General features: G+C 38.1%; 1 protein-coding gene across 2 annotated transcripts in view; it reads left to right on the forward strand.

Annotated features, from left to right (window-relative positions):
- LOC107732995 (ras-related protein Rap-1b) overlaps positions 1–22,518 on the forward strand; it is a 51,143-nt gene that overhangs the window by 16,590 nt on the left and 12,035 nt on the right. For both annotated transcript variants that reach the window (XM_016544485.1, XM_016544486.1), the window contains exon 2: positions 18,274–18,353. In XM_016544485.1, coding sequence (XP_016399971.1) covers positions 18,297–18,353 — 57 coding nt within the window. In that variant the 5' untranslated portion in view covers positions 18,274–18,296. The remainder of the gene's footprint in view (positions 1–18,273; positions 18,354–22,518) is intronic.

Genomic DNA, 22,518 nt, shown 5'->3' on the forward strand with positions numbered 1-22,518 from the left:
TGATTACAAGCTGAAAAAAAGGAAACCTAGACATAAGATGCATTTAACAAATAAATAGGACGGAAATTTCCATTTCATGCTGACTTCTGCAGTTATTAGTGGCACTTTTAAAGAATCATCACCGATTTGTAGTTCTAGAATTTACTTCTATTATATCTATTACTGCTATTTTTGAAAATTGTTTTATCATTAGATGTTTTTTTAATGTGTACATTTGTGTACGGTTGCAGCTGTTGTTCGTTTCTGCGTTAAATTGTGGATGAATTCATGGTTAGCTGAATGAAGGGTGACTTTCCTGACACACACACACACAGTTCATCCACGCTTAAGCCCCGTTCACACTAGCAGCGACAAAAGTCGCTGCATGTCGCCAGGGGCTGGCGATGAGGTTGCTAGTGGGCGTTCTCAATACTGGTTGCCTTGACAGCGAATTAGGTTTCTTGCTGCTAAGTACAAACATTTTGGAGGCAAAAGACTAAATATAATCTAAATTAAATCCGTACATACAAACAAAAATGAATGAGAAACAGAGGCTACTTTCTACGGCGCTGAGAGGAGAACGATCACATGAGCTCTACCGTCTTCTTTCCTATTGGCTGTCGCTCCCGAAAGTCGCTCTTCATTTGCATAAAGTTGAAGGATTCTGAACTTTGTCGTGTCGCTGGACACGCCCCATCCGGTCGCCAACGGCCGCTGTCGCTCGTGTCGCCGGAAATCGCCAGCTCTCCATTGAAATGAATGGGATTGTGTCGCTTTGCTGTTGCGTGTCGCTTGTAGTGTGAACGGGGCTTTAGACTGACCTCATAATGCTGAATTGAATGGTTTAATCCAACAATGGTACTCTTTTTATCTTTTTCACTCACTATTTTTACTCATTCGAACACTCATTCTCAAGAGGAACATGTATTTTTAACCATTTTCCCAAGTGGAGTTACATACTTTAGCTATAGAAATGTTTCACAGTCGAGTCCTTTCCAGTTCAAACACCCTGTATTTGCATTGATGTTATTTCTGGTGTGATGGAAAAACAGCCAGAACATTCTCAAGCGTTTCAGTGCTTCCTCAGACCAAAACTGGCAACGCCCAAGCTCACATTTGGGGGGTGGCTCCCTCCCGGGGGTCTCGCTGCGCCTCTCCCCGAATCACTGCTCGCAGAGTTCCAGCCCGGGGCAAAAGAGATGCGCCCCTGCTCTACATTCCAATGTGGAATTACAGTGAGCACAATTCTCTGGTCTTCCTCTTTGGGCTCAGGGACCGTTTGATACAAGATAGCGGGTCGGCCAAGCTGCCTGTGTAAACAACCACATTCCTCATGCAGTAGAGAAGAGAAAGAAATGCAGCTTCTCAGGCATTGTTCCGCCCTGCCTCCTGGCCTGGTTTGATTTAACTCTGCAGCAGGAAGTGCTCGCGTTGCACTGGATTGGAGAGGGTCTATAATCAGCTGAATCTGGACTGTGTCTTGTTAACTGTCAGTCTACGTGGTTGTAAAGAACTCTTACTTTTACTTTTCTCCAGGAATGAAATGTGTGCAGTAGGCATCATTAGCTTGTTTATCTGTGCTTTGTGTGAATGCTGTGACTTTTTCTCGTGTGGGAGGTTTCAACTGTGTGGCCGAGATCTATCAGAAGCACATTTCATAATGAAGTGCAGATAGTGTGCTAATGGCTTGTTATCTCCGATGTTTCAAAGTTTGAAGGAGATCTCGCTCAGTGGTTTTCTTTAATTCTGCTGCTTTTAAAGAAGCTAAAAGTAGCTTTTGTGAATTTCAAACCCTTGAGGTCATGGATCTTATTAAACACCAGCTGAATATTGCTGCTGTTGCAACTAGAGCTGGGTAAAAACATTTTTCTCTAGTGTTACAGCCTTTTGCTGGTATGTAATATGAATCTATATTATTTAAATTGTCATTATATCTCAGTATTTATGTATACTACTCTTCAAAGGTTTGTTCAAATGTCTCTTGAGCAGAATATATTTTTGAAGGATTATGTGAATCTGAAGACTGGAGTAATGGCTGCTGGAAATCAGAGGAATAAATTACATTTTAAAATATATAAAAATAGAAAATGGTTATTTTAAATTGTAATAATATTTCACAATATTACAGTTTTTACTGTACTACTTTATACTGACTCGAAACAACAACTCGATTCAAAAACATAAAAAATGTAATGACCCTAAACTTTTGAACAATGGTGTATTTGATTGGAAAAGGTGTGTTAATTACTGTATTTAAATTTTTTTCTTCGATAATATGAATTACTATTCTGGCCACTGGGGCTTGTTCATGAAACATCATCAAAAAAATTATTTGTTGGTAAATTCTAGGGCTGCACGATAAATCGTATGCGATATTTAACGCGCATCTTGTCAGAAAGCCGGTTCTTTAATCAGCGGTAAATCTCCATCACCTGCGTGCTTTCACATTGAGCAGCATTAACTACACAGAGCCGTTGTTCACCGACGAGCTGCGCAAAACCACGTTCATATTCGCTCGATTTTTTGCGCAGCTTGTCGGTGAACAACGGCTCTGTGTAGTTAATGCTGCTCAATGTGAAAGCACGCAGGTGATGGAGATTTACCGCTGATTACAGAACCGGCTTTCTGACAAGATGCGCGTTAAATATCGCATGCGATTTATCGTGCAGCCCTAGTAAATTCTTATGTAAATTGACCAAATTCAATTAAATGTAGCAGTTTATGTAATAATGTTTTTGTGATTAATGCAGAAATTTGTTCTGCTTGCATTTGGTTAATGAAAAAAAAAAAAAAACATTAAAAATCAAGTTAAACTGGGATATTTTCTACAATGTTTTTCTCTAAATGAACAATTAAATAAATATTTAAATTTTAATACATTAAAAATACACACGGGGACTTCTATGAACATTTTTGAGTGATGATGCAAATGAATCATTAAATCGATCGATTCAGTGAAACGGACAGTCTGGAAAAAGTGATATGCCTAAATGAATCTAACTTCCCAACTCACAATTTTTCTACATCAGTTACATCAGAGATGCTCTTTAAGTGTTTCTGTTTTAGCGCTCTCATACTAATGAGCATTAAAGTCACAGCAATTATTCATGATGTTGTTTACTTGTATATGAGCAACAAAATCATTGTGAATATATCGTAAATATTTTATATATATTTCCCTGCCTTAATTGGAACACACAAGCATGCTTTGGGGGCGATAAATTGAGCGTTTATTATTGCCAACTCTCTCATTGTATTGCATCAGTTAATCACACTTAAGCTGATAGGATTCATTGCTCTGTGGTTCAGGTTCATTTGGGTTAATGTGTGTGGGTTTTTATTTGCCTATAGTGGATTATTCTCCCTTCAGAGGTGTGCGTTTTGACATTACCCATGTTCACAAATGCCATCTGAGTAATGACAGAGCAGTGAACTTAGACCTCAAATCATCTTGTGGCCAGAAACCCTGCTAAGTCATGGAGAAAACCCTATGATATCTGACTTATTTCAGGTATAAACTGAATTCTAGACCTTATGTCTCCTGGGAAACGTTCATTTCTGTGAAGTGCTTTTTTTTAATGGTAATTTAACATCTGATCCAGTCAAACTGAAAGCAGTATCTCTCCATGACTCGGTATGTGTCTTTTGGTTGTACGTTTCTCTGGAGCTGAACACACATTATTAGAAAATCTGAAGCAGCATGTTGCATGTGTCCTGACACTCAGGAAATTATTTAGCCTTTGGGTCCATGCTCATTTTTGTGACTTCCAGCATAGTTTGTTCAATCATCTGCTGGTGTCCGCAAACAATGAGTTGTCGGTGCCTTAATCCTGTTAGAATGTGTGGAGTAATTCCCAGTCATCAGAAAGATTTTCTAAGAATGCAGTCGGGGAAGTGGTTGGGGCGTTTGCACTGACAGCGATTTGCATCAATAAAGCAAATGCAAGTCTTTCAGTTCCGATGAGAGCTCTCCAGCAGAGACTGATGAAGATACAGTTCAAGCTGAACGTACCACATGACACTTTACAACCTGAACTAACACTGCCTTGTCGTAAAAAGATCATATCAAGGATGTTATACGTTATTGAACATGACAGTCTGTCTTGTTTTTTGTTTTTTTTCCTGGATGTTTCTGCATGTTGGTTGCACCCAGTGTAACAATGTACTATTATGGTATTATTAATACATTGAATTAGCTTTTATTTTTATATTTTCAGGTTTCATTTTAATTTAATTCTGTGCCTGTCATTTTTTGAATGTTTATTTATCTTTCTTTTTTTTTTTTCAACTAAATTGAGTTTTAGTGCTTCAACTAAAATGTTTTTTATTTTAGTTTCCAAAGCACTATTTAATTTCAGTTTTTAAAAGTTTTTAATCTAATATTTTTTCCTTTTTTTTCCCTTTTATTTCAGCCTTATTTCAATTAACCAAAACTATTTTGAATCATTTTAGTTAACAATAACAACATCGATTGCACCAAGTTACTGTTTTGGCAGAGAGACTATTTTTTTTCTTTCTCTTTTCAAATATTAATATTTTAACAAAGAATAACTTTTTTCAAGAACTACTACTTAATATGAAAGGAGAGTTCTTTTCCAGAATTTATCCATTCAGGAGTTTTTTTTTCTTTCTTAATTTATGGTACAAGGTATCACCCTGACACCTTTGACTTTACATCCCCCAAAATATTAATCATGTTCATCATAAAAGATCTGTAGTAAAGACATTATATTTATGAAGCACATTTGAAATGTATTTTTGAACCGATGAATAAATCCAGACAAAAATACACAATTCACAATACTTGTCACTGACCCTACAGTAGTCGCATAAAAACTGCTACTAGCAACTAACAGTACAGTACTTTTAAATGCATATGCTGTGTCAGTGCATGGGTTAAATTACCCTCCCTTCTTGAGGTTTAGTATTTGTGAGTCATAGATTAGTCTTGCTCCTGTCAGAGATCTTCTTGTCATTGCATATGATTTATGGATACTGTGTATTCCTCCTCCTCCTCCTCCTCTTCTTCTCTCTGGCTCAGGGGATCATGCCAGGATCTCTGTGGCCTGATCGTGCCTCACTGAGAAATGACAAATGATGGGTGAGAGGTTGAGGTGAGTCCTGGGAATGGGGCGATGGGGCCGCAGGTCATTGAAACTCCCCTAAACCCCATAGTGTTGATCCATATGTTTCTGTCTGAATGAGCAGAGTATAATATCTCACTCTGACACCAGGCTTGACTCTTCTACCATTTAGTTCCAAAGTGTTCAGTTGATTTTGCATCTCGATACCCATTTTAAAAGCACCAGCGGGGACTGTGAAAGTCATGACTGCTGTCTTCGCAGAACCACAAATCAGAGAATGGCCTTTTTAGGTGATAGACACAACCTTGGATTCTTGCCTTTAATGGGGAAAGTACAAGGCAAGTGATTTGCTTGTTTCTGTTCATCCTTTCCCTTTCACATTGGATCGCATTGCATTGAGACTCATGATCCAAGCCAAAGATGTTCTGAGAGTCTGTATGGCCCTGGACTTGTCATGTGACGGTTGTTTGTAAAACTTCCTCTTAGGCCCGAAACAAACACTCTTGAATGTATGTAAACACAAATGTTTTGAGCTATGCATGCTAACTGCTGACATTATAAAGAAGAAAAATAGCAATTAGCATGGCGGCGATGATAGCCTCGTGGGCAGTGTGCTGATGCGTCCCGAGTTTGAGTCCCAGCTCGTGGACCTTTCCAGACCCCGTCTCCCAATCAAAATGCCAAAAAATTAATAAATGAAATAAATAGCATAATATTTACTCGGCAGTTTTGTTAAAATATTTTAAAAATAACCTTTGAAAGTACACTTAAAAAATTATTTTATTATTCATTTTCTTATTTCTTATCTTTTTATTATATATTTAAACTGTAATTTATTCCTGTGATGGCAAAGCTGAATTTTCATGATTTATTTATTTTGGTGCTCAAGATTTCTGTGGAAACATGATATATTTTTTCAGGATTCTTTTCTTTGATGAATGGAAAGAACAGATTTTTTTTTTAAATAGAAAACTATTAAGGTCTGACCCCAAACTTTTGAACTGTAGTGCATTTTTTTTCTTCAAAAATGTGTACACTCATATGTATTTAAGGTCTACGAAAAACATGAGGTCTAAGGAAACACACCACGTGACATTTTTAAGTCATTAAATTTGTTCATTTTCAATTAATTGTAAATTCATTCAAATTGAATTTGTTTACAATAGCATAAATGTTTTTAAAACCATATAAAACAATATGAATACAAAGAGTGCATTTCTAAGAACATGGACACTCTTATTTGTCAATGACCCTATTATGGTCAACAGGATCACAAGCCTGCAATGTGTTGGATGAGTGTTTTAATACTTGCTTAAAGTATGTTTCTGGCCTTTAAGTGTGATGACACCAATGTGCTCCCTTAATAGAAAGCCTGTACACTTCAGTGGGATTGGTTTTGTGCTGTGAAGTGAAGATAATTTGTTAATTGGAAACATTTCGTGGCTGTGGAGCGTACCTGCGCTGCTGCCAACACCCCCTCTTTCTCTTTTGGCACTGTGATGTCACTTTCTCCTTCCTTTTTCTTATCAATGGCTTTCAAAAGTGCATGTTACATGACATTATGTGACACTTCTTTTTGCTTGATGACTGTGATTTCTAGGGCACTCTAGAGGCAGTGCCATTGCACCTGGGGTGAAGCAGCTGTGTTAATTTAACAGCTGGGCCCACCCGACTTTCATTAAATGGGCGTTCTGTAACCCTTTACGAGAGCGGACGAGAGGGTTAATAGCTCCGGATGGCACAGAAGGGGGTCTTTTTATGTTCATGTGCAACTTGGCAGTGGAGATGCCTCTCGTGGATCTCCGCTCCCAGTGGGGAATCCATTTTTGCTAATTGCTATCTCTGATCCTAAAAGAAACGTGGAGAAGTCAGACAAAAATGGAACAGCGGTGCTGATATAAATGGACTAACCTGAGCCGTTGATGCAGGGGCAATGAGAAAGAGAGCGTGCCAAGATGATATTGATTCAGGATCAGAGTTGGTGGCGTTTCCAGGGTGTTATCAGGCTTAGCTTGAGCGTTAATGCTATTGCTAGCCCTGCTTTAGCACACTGTTTTGTGTGGCCTGTCACAATGAATCCTCAGATTTAACGATATCTCATCCCTGCTCGGGTCCCAAATTGTGGCAATTTTCCGGCTTGCAATAAGTTGTGCTGTGAGTCACCGTGTGTGTTTGCATGTCTGCTTCCTTACACTGCTATGCAAAGGCTGCTGCATCACTCCGCACTGTGTAACAAACGTCAGGCCATGCATTTCACATATGGAAACCTGTTTAGCAATATCACGAGACATTGCAATGCAGCTTAAAATATTTCACACTTTCATTGAAAATCTGTAACGTCATGTTCCTAAACAAGGCGCAACATGACACATTTCATACTACACTGAAAGCGAAATACTGCGATAACAACAAAGTCTCAGGAACTTGAAACATATTTGATGATTGATATACAGCAATATAGGGCAGCGTTTAGACCAAAGAGATTTCCCAGTGGGTGGGGCTAAGTTCAGAATATATATGTAATATATATATATATGTATATATGTGTGTGTGTGTATATATTATGTATATGTATATATATATGTATATGTATATATGTGTGTGTATATATTATGTATATATTTATATATATATATGTGTGTGTGTGTATATATTATGTATATGTGTGTATATATATATATATATATATATATATATATGTATATATGTGTGTGTGTGTGTGTGTGTGTGTGTGTATATATATTACCTAGCACAACTGTTTTCAACATAATTTCATTCATTAATAATAATAACTTAAATAATGAGAACCAAATCAGCATATTAAAATGATCTCTGAAGGATCATGTGACACTAAAGACTGGCGTAATGACTGCTTAAAATTCAGCTTTCCATCACAGGAATAAATAACATTTTAAAATATATTAAAGTAGAAATATAGAATATATTTTAAAATGTAATAATATTTCACATTATTACAGTTTTTACTCTATTTCTGATTAAATAAATGCAGCCTTGTTACGCATAAAAGCCAAAACCATCCCCAAGCATTTAAATATTATTGTATTTCCCTTTTTTTTCACTTTACAAAATTTTTTTTTAAGCTAGTGCAACTAGATGAAGAATTTGATGCTTAAGCTGTTATTTCATCATTCTGGTGCAGCCAAAGAAAATGATGGGAAATGTACATTTTTCAGCAAGCTTTATGGCTGTTCTTCATCAACAAAACACAAACTTCTAAACTGTGCAGTGAATATTCACCATTACAACATGTTATGACCAATGCCAGTTTGCTTGTGCCATGATTCTTACTGAAGCCCAGACTTTCAGTTTCCCACTGGTAGTTATGACTTTGTTGTGGGCGCTTATGTAGTAAATACGATCATGCCAACATGACATCAAGGCAGCAGTAGTCTTGTAGCTTGTCGTTATGACAGCATAGCTTATCGTTAAACTCTGAGGCAGCCATTAGTTCTGTTGAAACAGTGTCATAGTGTCAAATCCAGCACTACTGATGCTTGTCGACTATTAGCTAGATTGACGTTTTAGCACTTGTAGCACTGTGTGCCCTGCAGGGATAGTACTTAAAACGGCAAACGCTTCCCTCTCTCCAGTCGTCTGCCAATGCCCGAACCCAAGAACGTGACATGCATTACGGCTGGCTAACGCCGACTTTTTCCAGCGCTCGCATGCCGAAATGAATTTGGCCGAGATGGAGAAGTCTTTGAGGTTTGAAATGCGAGAACTCAGACCATCGTGCTTTTCGGCTTCACATCGCTGCTGCTTCGCTTTCAAAATGACGCTTACCGTCTGCTCCTCGCGGCCGTGGAAAGATGTTTCGTTCTTGCTGACTCCCGGTGTCTATAGCCTGTCAGTTTGTGTTTACACCTAAGCCTGCCTCCGGGCAAAAGATTCCACCATCTTTCGAGTGGAGATAAACTGGTTCTTCTCTTTTTTCCAGTGTTGGTTAGTCATTTTTGGTTTGTAATCTGCTTCATGTACTCCATGACCTTTGCACTTCCCACAGCTTTTGATGTCTTCCTTATGTTGTGTTATGTTTATCTTGTGACATTATACTGAATGCCTGAATGAATGATACATCATCATGCGAGTTTGACATTTGACAGGTTTTTCTTAAATGGATAGTGCACCCAAAAATTATTAGTCAATATTTATTCTCATTTATGTTGTTCTCAAACCCAGAGGCTGATGTTTTTTTTTTTTTTTAATGCTGATTTTTTTTTTTCATTTAATGCAAATTCATAGTGACCACTGGCAGTCAGCCTAATGCACAATATATCTGTATCATGTAAATTATTAAAATACTATTTTTATAGAAGATTATCTTTGCTGTCATCTAACACGCACTTAAATGTAGTCTTTGAAAACATAGTCTGTTATTTTTAATTTATTTAGATGAAATCGTGAAATAATATGGAATTTTAATACTGGCCATTTATCAGTTATCCGCCATAACATGAAAACGATCAGCATATTTGTCATCCCCAAATTTTTTGTATTTGTGCATTTTGATGTTTGTTCTTCACATAAAGGCAAGTTTTTTTGGTATATGCAAGTTTGTATGGATTACTTAAATAGAAAAAAACTAAATCTATGTAAAGGTGTAAAGCTTGTATGTAAAATATATTTTCTTGTGTTCCATGGAAATTATGATGGCATACAGGGTTGGAACAGCCTGAGTAAATGATGACAGAATTTTCAATATAGTCATATTTTTTTTATAAAATATTCCTTTAAGAAGAGCATCTGTAATGGCCACAAGACCTAATCAGCAAATTTTAAATATCACTCTTTTCTTCCATTTAACACTTTTTTTTTTCCCCTCTGTTGTGCGCTTCACTGATTTTTTTTTTTCATTTAATGACAATTCATAGTGACCACTGGCAGTCAGCCTAATGCACAATATATCTGTATCATGTAAATTATTAAAATACTATTTTTATAGAAGATTATCTTTGCTGTCATCTAACACGCACTTAAATGTAGTCTTTGAAAACATAGTCTGTTATTTTTAATTTATTTAGATGAAATCGTGAAATAATATGGAATTTTAATACTGGCCATTTATCAGTTATCCGCCATAACATGAAAACGATCAGCATATTTGTCATCCCCAAATTTTTTGTATTTGTGCATTTTGATGTTTGTTCTTCACATAAAGGCAAGTTTTTTTGGTATATGCAAGTTTGTATGGATTACTTAAATAGAAAAAAACTAAATCTATGTAAAGGTGTAAAGCTTGTATGTAAAATATATTTTCTTGTGTTCCATGGAAATTATGATGGCATACAGGGTTGGAACAGCCTGAGTAAATGATGACAGAATTTTCAATATAGTCATATTTTTTTTATAAAATATTCCTTTAAGAAGAGCATCTGTAATGGCCACAAGACCTAATCAGCAAATTTTAAATATCACTCTTTTCTTCCATTTAACACTTTTTTTTTTTCCCCTCTGTTGTGCGCTTCACACCTTTTCAGACGGCCTGTGCTCTGCTTTATAAACCTCTTGTGCTCTGTTGCCAGTAGCTTTGTGCGCCAGCTTTAGAAGAAGGCTAACAGCAGCATGTTGTAACGCGGATACATCCCTTACCAGCGCAGTCTCCAGTGATTAGCTGAATCTGGCCCTGACGAATGGCCAGCAAGTTGAGAGCAAGACTGTTGATTTGTTCCGTTGCACATTTCAGTCTCCCTTACCTTAGCACACAAAAACAACGGTCAAATAGGCTGATTGGTCTGTTAGACGCTGATGTCTGAAGGATGACTATAAACCGTTTTCTCCATTTTCTTTATCCTTCTGTGTGGTTTAACAGGCCTTTTTTGTGGTAACGCACCTTTAACAGCATGTACGGTAATCTTAAACCAAAATTACAGTCTCTTTGCAAAGATCTTAAATGAAGTAAGAAGTACGCATTGTTAGCAAGTACTTTGTAGGTCATAAACAAAGCATAGCAGAGATATTATCTGCATACACTGTATTTTGCTAGTGCGAGAGTTCACTGTGTTTAAAGCATTTTGCAGATTAATTCAGAGATCTGAATGCTCTGCTTGGCAAAAGCTAATTGGACTCAATTAAAATGACTTCTCTAGATGACCAACCCCTTGCGTTCCAGCACTTTAAAAAGGTCATTATTTACTAGAGCTGCAAATGCAATTGAATACTCATTTCAAATAATACTGTACATGTACTATTAAAATGTTTTGGGTCTTATAATATATTTATTTATAATATTATAATTGTATTACTTTTAATAAAATGTATGTCTGCTTCTGTTATGTATGCCTTTTGGAGTATTTCTACATGATTGCTGTAACGCATTTTCTGTGTGGAAGCCATAATTGTAATATTGATTTATTTGCACTATTATATACACAGTACAGCTTCAGAATACAGTGTGACATGCTGCTTTCCAGCTGGATGAGACCTGAGACCTGAATCATTGTGTCCCTTGTGTCGGTTGACCCACATCTTTTTTTTTTATTTAAGTGGTGTCTTGAGACCTGGTTTCATGTATGTGCTGGGACCCTTTCTTTATCAAGCTTGTGTGTGAATCTAAACAGAAGGCTGTGCTTATCCTCAAAGGCCTTTTAATGGCTTTAAGTAGCTCAACACCACATTTGAGGGTCTTAGAGGCAGAATCCACTCACCACTGAATCACTTTCACTGTGGTGCTGCTGAGACTCTCTCACACTCTTGACCCTTTTTTGAGGACAACCTGAGACTGAGCAAATGCAGCCTGCTCAGCCATTAACCCGAGTGCTGCTCGTCCTCCACTGTCGCTGTGTGTAATATAGTCATACAGAAGGAACGGTTTGCCAAAACATGGGTGGAAAGATTGTTGGGACCATAAGAGCTCACGCTCTTCGTCATTTAGGGCTCTCGCTTATGATATCGCTCAGCTTTTGACTGTAGCTGACAGGTGCCCAAACGATAAGTGGCTTCACTGGGCCTCTTTTGAAGCCCTTGAGAGCACTTCCTTCTGTTCTGCTCCTGATTTCTCTGTATCTGTCAAGTGCTGGGAGGTCAAAAACTAAAAGGAAACATTTCAGAGAAAAAAGCCCAACTACTGAGACATGCCATTTTTACTCATAATTTAGGCAGAAATAACCTGTTGGAAGTTATTGTAAGCCATGTCCTTTTTATTTTTCTTGTCCAAAGCTCTTTGAGAGCACTTCCTTCTGTTCTGCTCCTGATTTCTCTGTATCTGTCAAGTGCTGGGAGGTCACATTTCAGAAACATTTCAGAGAAAAAAGCCCAACTACTGAGACATGCCATTTTTACTCATAATTTAGGCAGAAATAACCTGTTGGAAGTTATTGTAAGCCATGTCCTTTTTATTTTTCTTGTCCAAAGCTCTTCGCTTTGTCTCATAGTGTCTGAGCAGGTAATTTCACCCATAAATATTTTCATATATATTTTATACTATGGTCTGATAAATGACCAATATTAAAATTTTACACAATTCACCCTTTGTGGGGAGTTTTGTCCCATTTTGTCCGACAAACAAACCAGACAGGAGAGTAGATTAACGTTGGTGGAGTTGAACTTGAAAAATGGTGTGTATTGACGTCTTTCCACAGTTGAAACAAGAGACCTTCTGATGTTCATTCATGTTTATTCTGTGCTATAACTAGTAAAGCAGAAGAGATGATCGGTTCTGTGCTGACTTTCATTTTTCTTTTGTTTTTGTACTTCGGAAAACTAATCTATATGGATCAAGCATTTTAATTAATCGACCTTCTTGTATCTTAACGGGTTTGGTTGCGTAGACTTTTAGTGGAGGGAGAGAGAACTCTTACATTACAAATACTTGTGTCTCAAAGATGAATGATTATGGATTTGGAATGAGTATGGGTGAGTAAATGATGAATTGTAATTTTTGGGTGAACTGCTCCTTTAACTTTGTTTGGGATAAAACCAGGTCTCAGCTTAAGTGTGTGTAGGTGGCCCACTTAAAGGGGTCCTATTATGCTTTTTCACTTTTTCAACTTTAGTTCGTCTGTAATGTTGCTGTTTGAGCATAAAAAGGATCTGCAAAGTTACAAAGCTCAAAGTCCAATTCAAAAGGAGATATTTTATTTAACAGAAATCACTTTTTTAAAAACTACAACTAACAAATCATTTGGACTACAACGCATATTTTCCGGGATTTGTGATATCACAAATACCGACAAATGGGGCGAGAGAAGGCAACGAGTGTTATCACTATGTCGGAGACACGCTAACGTTCCCAAGGCAGACGAACTTAGAGTGGTTACAATCATCCGGGTTTAAATTGCGCTCAAATTGATTTGATTTTGACGCAATATTTACACTGAAGCTCGCAGGCGGCTATGGTAAGGGACATGACATTTCCCGACCAGGCGCCGAGTGCTGCCAATCACAGCACACACTGGCCCAGCTAACCAATCACAGCACATTTCGTATTTCAGAAGTTGGGCCTTCATTTGATACAGGAACTATTCGAGCCGTTCATGCCAGACTGGGGAGAGAGGTGTTGTAATAATGTAAAATATGTGAAAAATAATGTGTTTTTCGAAAAACCTAGTATGAGAGCCTGTTCTAGTACACCCCCAAAACAAAATCAAGACTTTGAAAAATAGCATAATAGGACCCCTTTAAGCATACTTAACTTGGGCGTAAACAACACGCATAAAATACTGTCAAACCACATGGATAAACACATTTACATATGACTTTGAACTTCCTCTCACTTACAAACTCTCACATGTACGTCTATACACTTGTTTACCTAGCCTAAAGGCCTTTTATTGTTCTTTACTTCAGCTAACTATAATATTGTAATCCTGACATTTAAAAAAAAAACTTTTATAGACGTGAATAAAGATTTACTCCTTTTAAGAACTTTTTCCTTTTAAAGTTGTCACCAAAAGAGTATTTTCTTCTATTTTGATGTCAAAAGTTTATCTAGGTCATTAGCATGCTGAAACTCCAGACCTTAGTCATCCTTGAGAGGAAGATCCGAAGCGTCTGCTTGCTCTGTTTTGGATTCTTCATCACTGAGAAAATCCTCTTGCACAGCATCAAGGGATCTTGCTTGGTTAATTACTAGAGGGGAAGCATTGTAGGAGAGAGAGATCACTTTACAGGCGCGGTGGCTTGTGCAACGCGATGCGCCTGTTCATTTTTCAACAAGGTGTAGAGCAGATGTGTTCGGAAACTCTCGAATCTTGTGAAGATGATTCCCATCAGAACAGCTTTAAGATGACTCCACGGCTTTCTGACTGAATCGTGTTTGATTTGGGTGCGTCAGAGGTCAGGGACAGTTTGGGTCACGCTGCATGTCTTCCGCTTAGTCACACATACAGAAGATTGAAGTCGCTCATTTGTTTAAAACCCTGTGTCTTCCTCGGAGTCTCAGAGATATTTTGAGCTGAGCTTGTCATCACTTGACTTTATAGCCCAGAAGAGGCGTGGTGTGTCAAAAGAGGATGGTTTGAGAAATCAAGTACGATTTCCTGTCATAATCCACCCTGTCATGTGCACCGCAATCTTACTTAAATATGACCATCGAAAACTGCTCAACTCCAACTCCCACAGTCATTGTGACACCGACCACAGGCCTCGGCAGCCCTTAATGTTTGTGTGATGCACTGAGATACAGTATTACCACTGTTTTTCCTGAGTAATGTTTTGCAATTTATGACTCAAGCTGTAATTCTCATTAACAAAGTCATTGCAGCAGATAAAGGTCGTACTATAAAGGTCGCAAATAATGCCAGACCATTACGTTTTTCCCCTTCTTATCTGCTCGTACACTATTCTAATCTATCAAGACCCCCTATTTGAATTATTATGGGGATAGTTAACTCAAAAATGAAAATTCTCTGTTGAGAAGGCCCGTTCACACCAAGAATGATAATATATATTAACTATATTAGCTATAATAACCATATTAGTGTCCACACAAATGGACAATAATGTTAGTTCAGTCCTGCAAGTAGCAGAAATGTACTTTGCTAACTGCTATTAAAATGGCCAGAAAAGAAAGTCAGATTACCACTATCTACTGGAGTGTGAAGCATTTTTTATCACCTGGCAGTTGTTAAAGGGGACATCGAAATTTTCACTTTTTTTTTTTTTTTCCCCTCACTGTCTTTTTTTTTCCCACTGTCTGCCAGCCCAGAAAAGCTGAAAAGAAAACATGCAGTCAGTTCGTTATGGGCTCTCTGAGGCTGAAACTGTGTCATCCAGCCAGCTGTTTCAGTTTCCAGCTGATTTCTACATAAATAGCTAGCTATTTGAGTAAGACCACCTCCGAGCCATGTGCGGATATATTCATGTCTTGTGTCGACACTCCCCACGGAAGAGAGGTGTGGGGTGAGCGGTAGCTCATTATCATTTAAAGAGACATGCACCGAAACGGTTCACTGTGAACAGCTGTTTTGACAAGGTAAAAAGGGTGTTGTTTTACACGACCATTGAGGAATTTTAACCAAAGTATGTAACAGACATTTCGTAGAGACCCTAAATACCAACCATACCAACTTGTGGAAAATGGGCATCCAATGTCCCCTTTAAAAGGGGACAAACATTTTGTAGACTCACACTAAAGGATCATTTTCTTCAAATGTTTTGGTTAATATCAAATAATAGCAGCTGCAAGAAAACTATCTTGGGTCTTCTTGTGTTAAATAAAATATTGTGGGTTTATAATGAAATTACTCCTGCAGAAATGCGCGTGCACACATTCAATCCCTCACATCTATTTCCAATCCAGAACATGATCCAGAATGGCCCTGAATGCTGCAATAAAGATGATTTCACAGCGATGTCTCATTCCCACAAACCCAGATTCCTCTGCTTCTGTGATGTAAGCCTGTAAATCCCTGGCGACTGAGGACTTCATTGACAACCAAAAGCATATGTGGAGTGCATATGTGAAGATCTAATCAGACTTTTCCCTGAGAAAATGTGTGTTTCTGTTAAAAAGAGACTAATTCACACTGTTGTTAAGACGGACATAGATAGTCAATTTGACCCAATCAACCGCTGTTGTTTTTGTTACTTCTAGGCTTTGTTGGTCTTATTTCAGCTACCAACTGGGAGTCACTAATAGTGTATATGAACCATATGTGAAGAAGAATGAGATCTTCAGAGGTTACATTCACCTTTATATTTGCTTTCGCACTTCTGTGCTGAATCCATTCTCGACTGACACATACACTGATACGTCTGTTTAAAAGATGTTTTCCATTTATACAGCATATTCCCATTTGATAGAGCATCTTATTCTGTCACCCTCACATTTCTCACTCATTTTATGTTTTCCACACAATTCTACTCTCCCTCCTTCTCCGTCTCCCATTCCCTCTATACTTTGCCAATGAAAATGGAAAGCATAGCATTCGATGACAGCTGAGGATTTGTTCTTCAGCACGGAGCTGCTGGCACTGATCTGTTGCTGAGAGGGAGTGCAGTGGGCTGGGGCAGTTCTCAGTCTCAGATACCCTCGTGTCTATTGCATTAGATGTGAGTAAGTGGTAATCTCTTTTATCAGAGCGTGGTCACACAGTCAGTCTGGCTCCAGATTCAGCCATCTTGCCCACTAAATCCCAGCATGTTGGATCTGATATGGGCCTCCTGTTTTCCCCTGTAAACTCATTGCTCTGTGGTCTCAAGCCTGGCTGGAATGAGGGAAATGAAACGGACAGATGTTTGGAATTTTTTTACACATATCCATGACTCCAAGTCTTGATGATTGACTCATCTGACAACTGACTAGTCAGTTAATGAGGTTGACTAGGTAATTTTAGATTTTTTTTCATGTATATAATGTAATTATTTTCGATTTCAGCTTATATGTTAAAATATATGCAGTGTATTTATATATATGATCATGTAATGGAAGTACAGTTTCTCACGGTTGCCTCAAGTGGCACTATACCGAGTGTTATCATAAACTCTCAGTTTTTTTCTTTTAGATCAAGAATACTTTGAAGAGATTCTTATGGAGCAAACTATTTTAAACTAGTTATAAACTCTTTAATAGCTGGCTATGTGAATAACAACACATCTGGTTTAAAGCTGAGGTGTGTGTTGCACCACTAGCATCACCAAGCAAAATTGCAAAGACATTTTCAAAACAGTCTGCCATTGGTTGGCCACACAGATGACTCCACCCCAAAGCGATGCCATTGGTTTGTACTATGGTCAGGAATTTCAAACAAACAATGTTTTGATATCGCTATCAAAACATTGTTTGAAATTCCTGACCATAGTAAAAACAAATAGCATCGCTTTGGGGTGGAGTTATCTGTGTGGTCAACCAATGGCAGACTGTTTTGAAAATGTGATAGTGTTTATGCATTTATCACTGTGTTTATCAGTCGACCAGTGAAGGGCTGGCTTAGTTAGGTTTGTTACCGCCACAACACTACGAGTTCACGTAAAGCTTTTGCAAATCACACTTGCAGTGCATGGACCATGCATTCATAACTTTTGTGCACATAAAGTGTTTTTCTGACCCAAGCCCTTGCACATTCACATACTATGTCTCTGTAAGTAATTTTATTACTCTAAGTGTTGCACGAGACGGCTGAGGAGTGAGAGAGACAGAACGACCCAAGAGACGGGGTGTGGAGCAGTTCACATCTGTCTATGTGGGTGTCGTTTATCTGAGATCTGTGTCAACCCCACCACACCGCTCTTGTTCCACTCTCTTCTTGCAAAGGAGGAAATGGCATGAATGCACAACTACGTGACCTCAAACCAAACACCTTCATTGGGCAGCGCACCCTTACGTGTCAAATGATTGATTATCTTTTTGAGTTGTGATAAACCCAAAAGCTGAAGTTGACACATAATTGTGATGTCAAAGGAAACTTTACATTCTAATTAATGAGTGGGCAGGAGTCTTGAGGGTGCAGTTCAGATTAGATACTCTGCTTTATAGCAATTTCACGCTGGTGGCCTTTTGATAGCTCAGAACTTGAGGGCCGACCACAGGTCTAAATCCCTTTTGTTGGTTGATTGACTACGGCTCTCAGCTTCAGGTTATGCATTGAAGTGCTACAGTGTACTTTTCATGAACTTCTTTTTTGTGTTAAAAGTTTAATAGAGAGTCAACTAAATAAAACCGTATTGATTTTCCTTTGAGTAGCTTAGCTGCTTGTATGAAATTCTGACTGACAAAATGTAGACTTATCTTTTTCTCCTGTTTCTTCTTCAGGTAGTTAGCGGACACACTGCACAATGCGTGAATACAAGTTAGTCGTCCTCGGATCAGGAGGTGTCGGCAAGTCTGCGCTGGTAAGTGGCTGCCAACTTTCCCTGCCTCCTTCCTTTATCCCTCTTTTTCATGCCGTTTCGTTCTCTACATAAATACAATTTTCATGTTTGTTTATCTTTCATAAAGATCTTATAGTCTGGTTCTAGACCACAAATATTATAAGTGCTGCTTGCTGAGGTTTTTCCATTACAGTTTCCTTGTGATGGACAAGTAACGCCAATTCATCAACAAGCATCTCAAATTCAAGTGATTCAGTCAGGGGTGTCGGAATATTAACGATAGCCATTAAATTTTAAAATGAAATACTGATATTGTGTTAATACTACACATATGATAATATCATAAATAATCCAGTGGCTGTAACTATATTGTTGACATTTCAACATAGTAGGTGACAGTGCAGCAACTTAATGCCAGTTGGCACTGGAAAAGAGACGATGACCCGGTGTGTAGTTAGAAATCATGTCAGTGATGATGATACAAGCAAAACACACTGGTTAACCCTGAAAAAAGTTTGCTCATCAGTGTGGGAGTTTTTTAGATTCCATAAAAAAAGACAGGGTGATAGACATCCCTGTCTGCAGGAAGTGCTGATCAACAGTAACTCCTTTTTGTACGTTTTTGTACAGTTATAGTTACTCTCTCTCTCTAAACTTCACTCATTTTTTGAGTGTGATTCATTGGCTAAAAAAGAGAAAACACGAAATAAAGTCAAAGATGAGTTTGACTATTTGACAGTTTTAGTTTACTACACACTACTGTGTAGCCTCTGCCACCTCAATATATTAGTACATGAACACATGAACATAATCTCTAGAGCTGCTCTGAGAGTCACTTCATAAGCATTTTACATGTTATTTTGAGAAAAACTATCTGTCATATCATATACAAACAGAAACTTAAAGGTTTTCACAGCAACCCGTCAAAATAACAGTTCGGTTTAACTTGAAGAAACTGTGACAGAAATATATTGCTTAATGTAATGATAGTACTACTACTAATAATAAAATTATTATTAAAGCATTATTTTTAAGGAATATTTATCAAGAAAATTATTTACCAGAAAAATGTAAATACACAGCACAGTATTTCTGAAAAAATAAATAAATAAAATAATAATATATTTTTTTATCAATTGCTGTTAAATTGTGTACGTTTCATGATTTCAATTAATTTTGGATTAATATTTTTTAATTTAACTATTAAAACAGAGTCTAGAAAAATTAAAATGGAAAAAAAGGAATCCAGAAAAATTCAAACGGAAAAAAAAAACGAAATTTGGAAAAAAATGAAACGGAATTTGAGAAAAAATAAAACTGATTTCATAGGGCCCTACATTTTTGTAACAAATAATTTGTCTTTCCTTTTATGGCATCGTCATTTTAGGAATCCCCCTCAACATATATAACAAATTACATCCTATATTGGGAAAAAACATAAATCGTCTAAGTGTAGAGAAACTGGTTTCCCCATTTGAAAGAGCCGCTGCTCTGCTCCGTCCAGCCATGTAGCATCTCTGGAGAACATCGGTCCCCAGTCAGGTCGATAAAGGTTGTGAGAACCAAACTGGCCTGTGGTCGGTTGCGGTGCCCTTTCTGAGCCACTCAAACACCACATAGCTGAGTCATTGATACAGCGAAATGACTGTGCCTCAGTGCATTGGCATTTGCTATTCAGTCAGCATAATATATGTCAGAATAGCATTTTGAAACCACAAGTAGTTCGGCAGCTCTTCTTCAAAAAATACAGTGGGTCAGAACGAAAAAACCCTGTGGAAAATTTCTGCTGCATGCTATTAGCTTTAAGTTTCCACATTTACCCTGAAGTTTAAAAACAGAGCGGTTTCTTTATGAATTGTATCTTATGATTGAGGTCACTGTTAGCTTCCTTAGCTCATTAGGACACTAGTACTCCGCATGTAATACCGTACGTCCCGCTGACACCACTTTGACCTAATTTGTTCCATCCCAGTGAACTCAAATGGCTCACCCATTGGAGAGCAGCCACAATGGCCCGACCCACTCACCTCAGGGCTCAACAAAGAGCCCATTGGCTGTATGTGTGCCACAGGGTGTGAGAACCGTCCGCCTCCATCCTCTTCCCTCTCAGCCTAGACTTTTATTGTCCATTAACTCTAATTGGGCCACTATGGATGGGTCTGGATGAAATGGCCATGCAGAGTTAATCGTGTTGTAAGTGCATTCACATTAAGCTCCTGTCCTGCTCCATGCAGACAGGGGGAAAGAGACAGGTCTGTAAAATTAGATCATTACTGTGGGGTCAGCCTGGTGTCCTGTAATAGAGCTGTATAGACTGCAACAATGGCCAGCCACTTTATAAGTGGCCCCGCAAATCTTCCGAAAAGACAAATAAATGACTTACCGGAATGAATGAACTACTTGTCTTTTAAGGAACGGTACATTATGTTCAAATCAGTTTTTTTTTTTTCAGTAATCATCACTGTTGTATTGAATGAGCTGACGCTAAATTAAAACAATCTAGCAAAACATTGCTATTCACTTGAGTTTGAGTTTGTTCAACTAGATGCACACAGTAACACTGACTCAACCAATGCTGTGAGTTTGAGGTGGGACTTCCTGTTGGGCCAACCAATGGCAGGTGGGGAAGTGTTCAGGGAACCTGCATGAATTCTGATGGTGACACCAGGGGCTCATATTTTAAGGTCAATATCATGACACTTCTTTTTTTCTTGTCTTTTTTTCATTGACTCGATCTGTCTACTTTGAGGAACTGTCGCATCACCAGGCAACACCCTGTAAGTTTATCTGTCAGATGAGTTGCGGTAGTCCAGGGGGAGTATAGAGAATCGGACAGGAGCAAAAGGGTCAGCTTGAGCTGTAATGATGGATTACCAGAGCTAACACAGAGAGCCCATCTGCCTGCAGGCAGGAGCGGATCCACTCAGATGGCCATTGTGCTGCTGACTTCTGTGTGCCTGAGTTAGACTGCACATGCTAATGTGTTGTTGCTCATCAATGGCCTAAAAACAAAAGCCACCGTTCACCTCAAATCTCATTCGCATTTCAAACTTAAAATCAGAGGCACGGTTTTCAAACTAGGTTCAGCGGCTCGCAAGCGGGTGCTAGGTGGTCTATGGATAATTTGAGAGAAAAGAAAAATATTTTACAACATTTTTCTGGGCTATTAAAGTTAACGTGCCAACTTAAGATACGCTAACGTTCAAAACTGAGGTCAGTTAGGTTTCGTTTTTAATTTTTTTGGTAAACTTTTATTCAGCAAGGAAGCATTAAATTAAAAAAATGATTAAATTAAATCAAAAATTATATTAAAGATATGTATAATGGTGCAAAAAATAAAATATATTAAAAAAAATAAATCTTACAAATAAGTCTTACAGAACGGTAGTGCGTTTAACAGTTATTTTTAACAATACATTTTTTTTCTAAGTTGGTTTGGAAGGATTTATTGTGAAGTGGTTTACAAATAGATTTGAATTAAATTGAAAGTGTCTTAATACTATGTTTATACATCTAACATTTACTCTGATAGTGGCTTGAAAGTAAAGTAGTCATTTTTAATTTAATAATAATTATTAAACAAAATGCAATATTTTTCTTACACACTATGTACGAGTCTTTATACCATCATCTCCACAATATTTGTTGCTTTCACTTGAAGTGACTGCTGGGATATCAGGATGCTGAGCGTGCCTGTGTGCATTTGATCTAATCGCTGAGAGCAGAGCAACACACACATTCCTCTCGTTCACACATCCTCACTGCTCTTTGTTGGAACATTGTAATCAATGGCCTCCACTGAATTTACATGCCTTGTTTCCACATCTCTCTCCATATATGGAATATTTTCTGTGTGTGTGTGTGTGGAGTAGGTCGTAGTTCAGAGCTGCTGTAAGGAACGGAGCCAGGAAGAGTGTGTGTGTGTGTGTGTGTGTGTGTGTGCATTAGAGAGGCACTAGTGTAAACCAGCCAGAGAGAATGAGGAGCATAGCTGCAGGATAAAAGACTTCAGAGCATATGTGCCAGCTGACACTTGTGCACATGGTCTGGTCTGTCTCAAGCACATCAGTTCAACTCCGCTGCATCAGCACACATCACCTCTCCGGGGCCGCTCACAAACCCTGGGTGTCCTCACTGCTGACTTCATGCCCTAACCCGCTTCTGAAACAGGCACACATGCACAATG

The sequence above is a fragment of the Sinocyclocheilus rhinocerous genome, unplaced genomic scaffold (assembly GCF_001515625.1).
Source record: "Sinocyclocheilus rhinocerous isolate Xijiao unplaced genomic scaffold, SAMN03320098_v1.1 scaffold400, whole genome shotgun sequence".
NCBI classification, from domain to species: Eukaryota; Metazoa; Chordata; class Actinopteri; order Cypriniformes; family Cyprinidae; genus Sinocyclocheilus; species Sinocyclocheilus rhinocerous.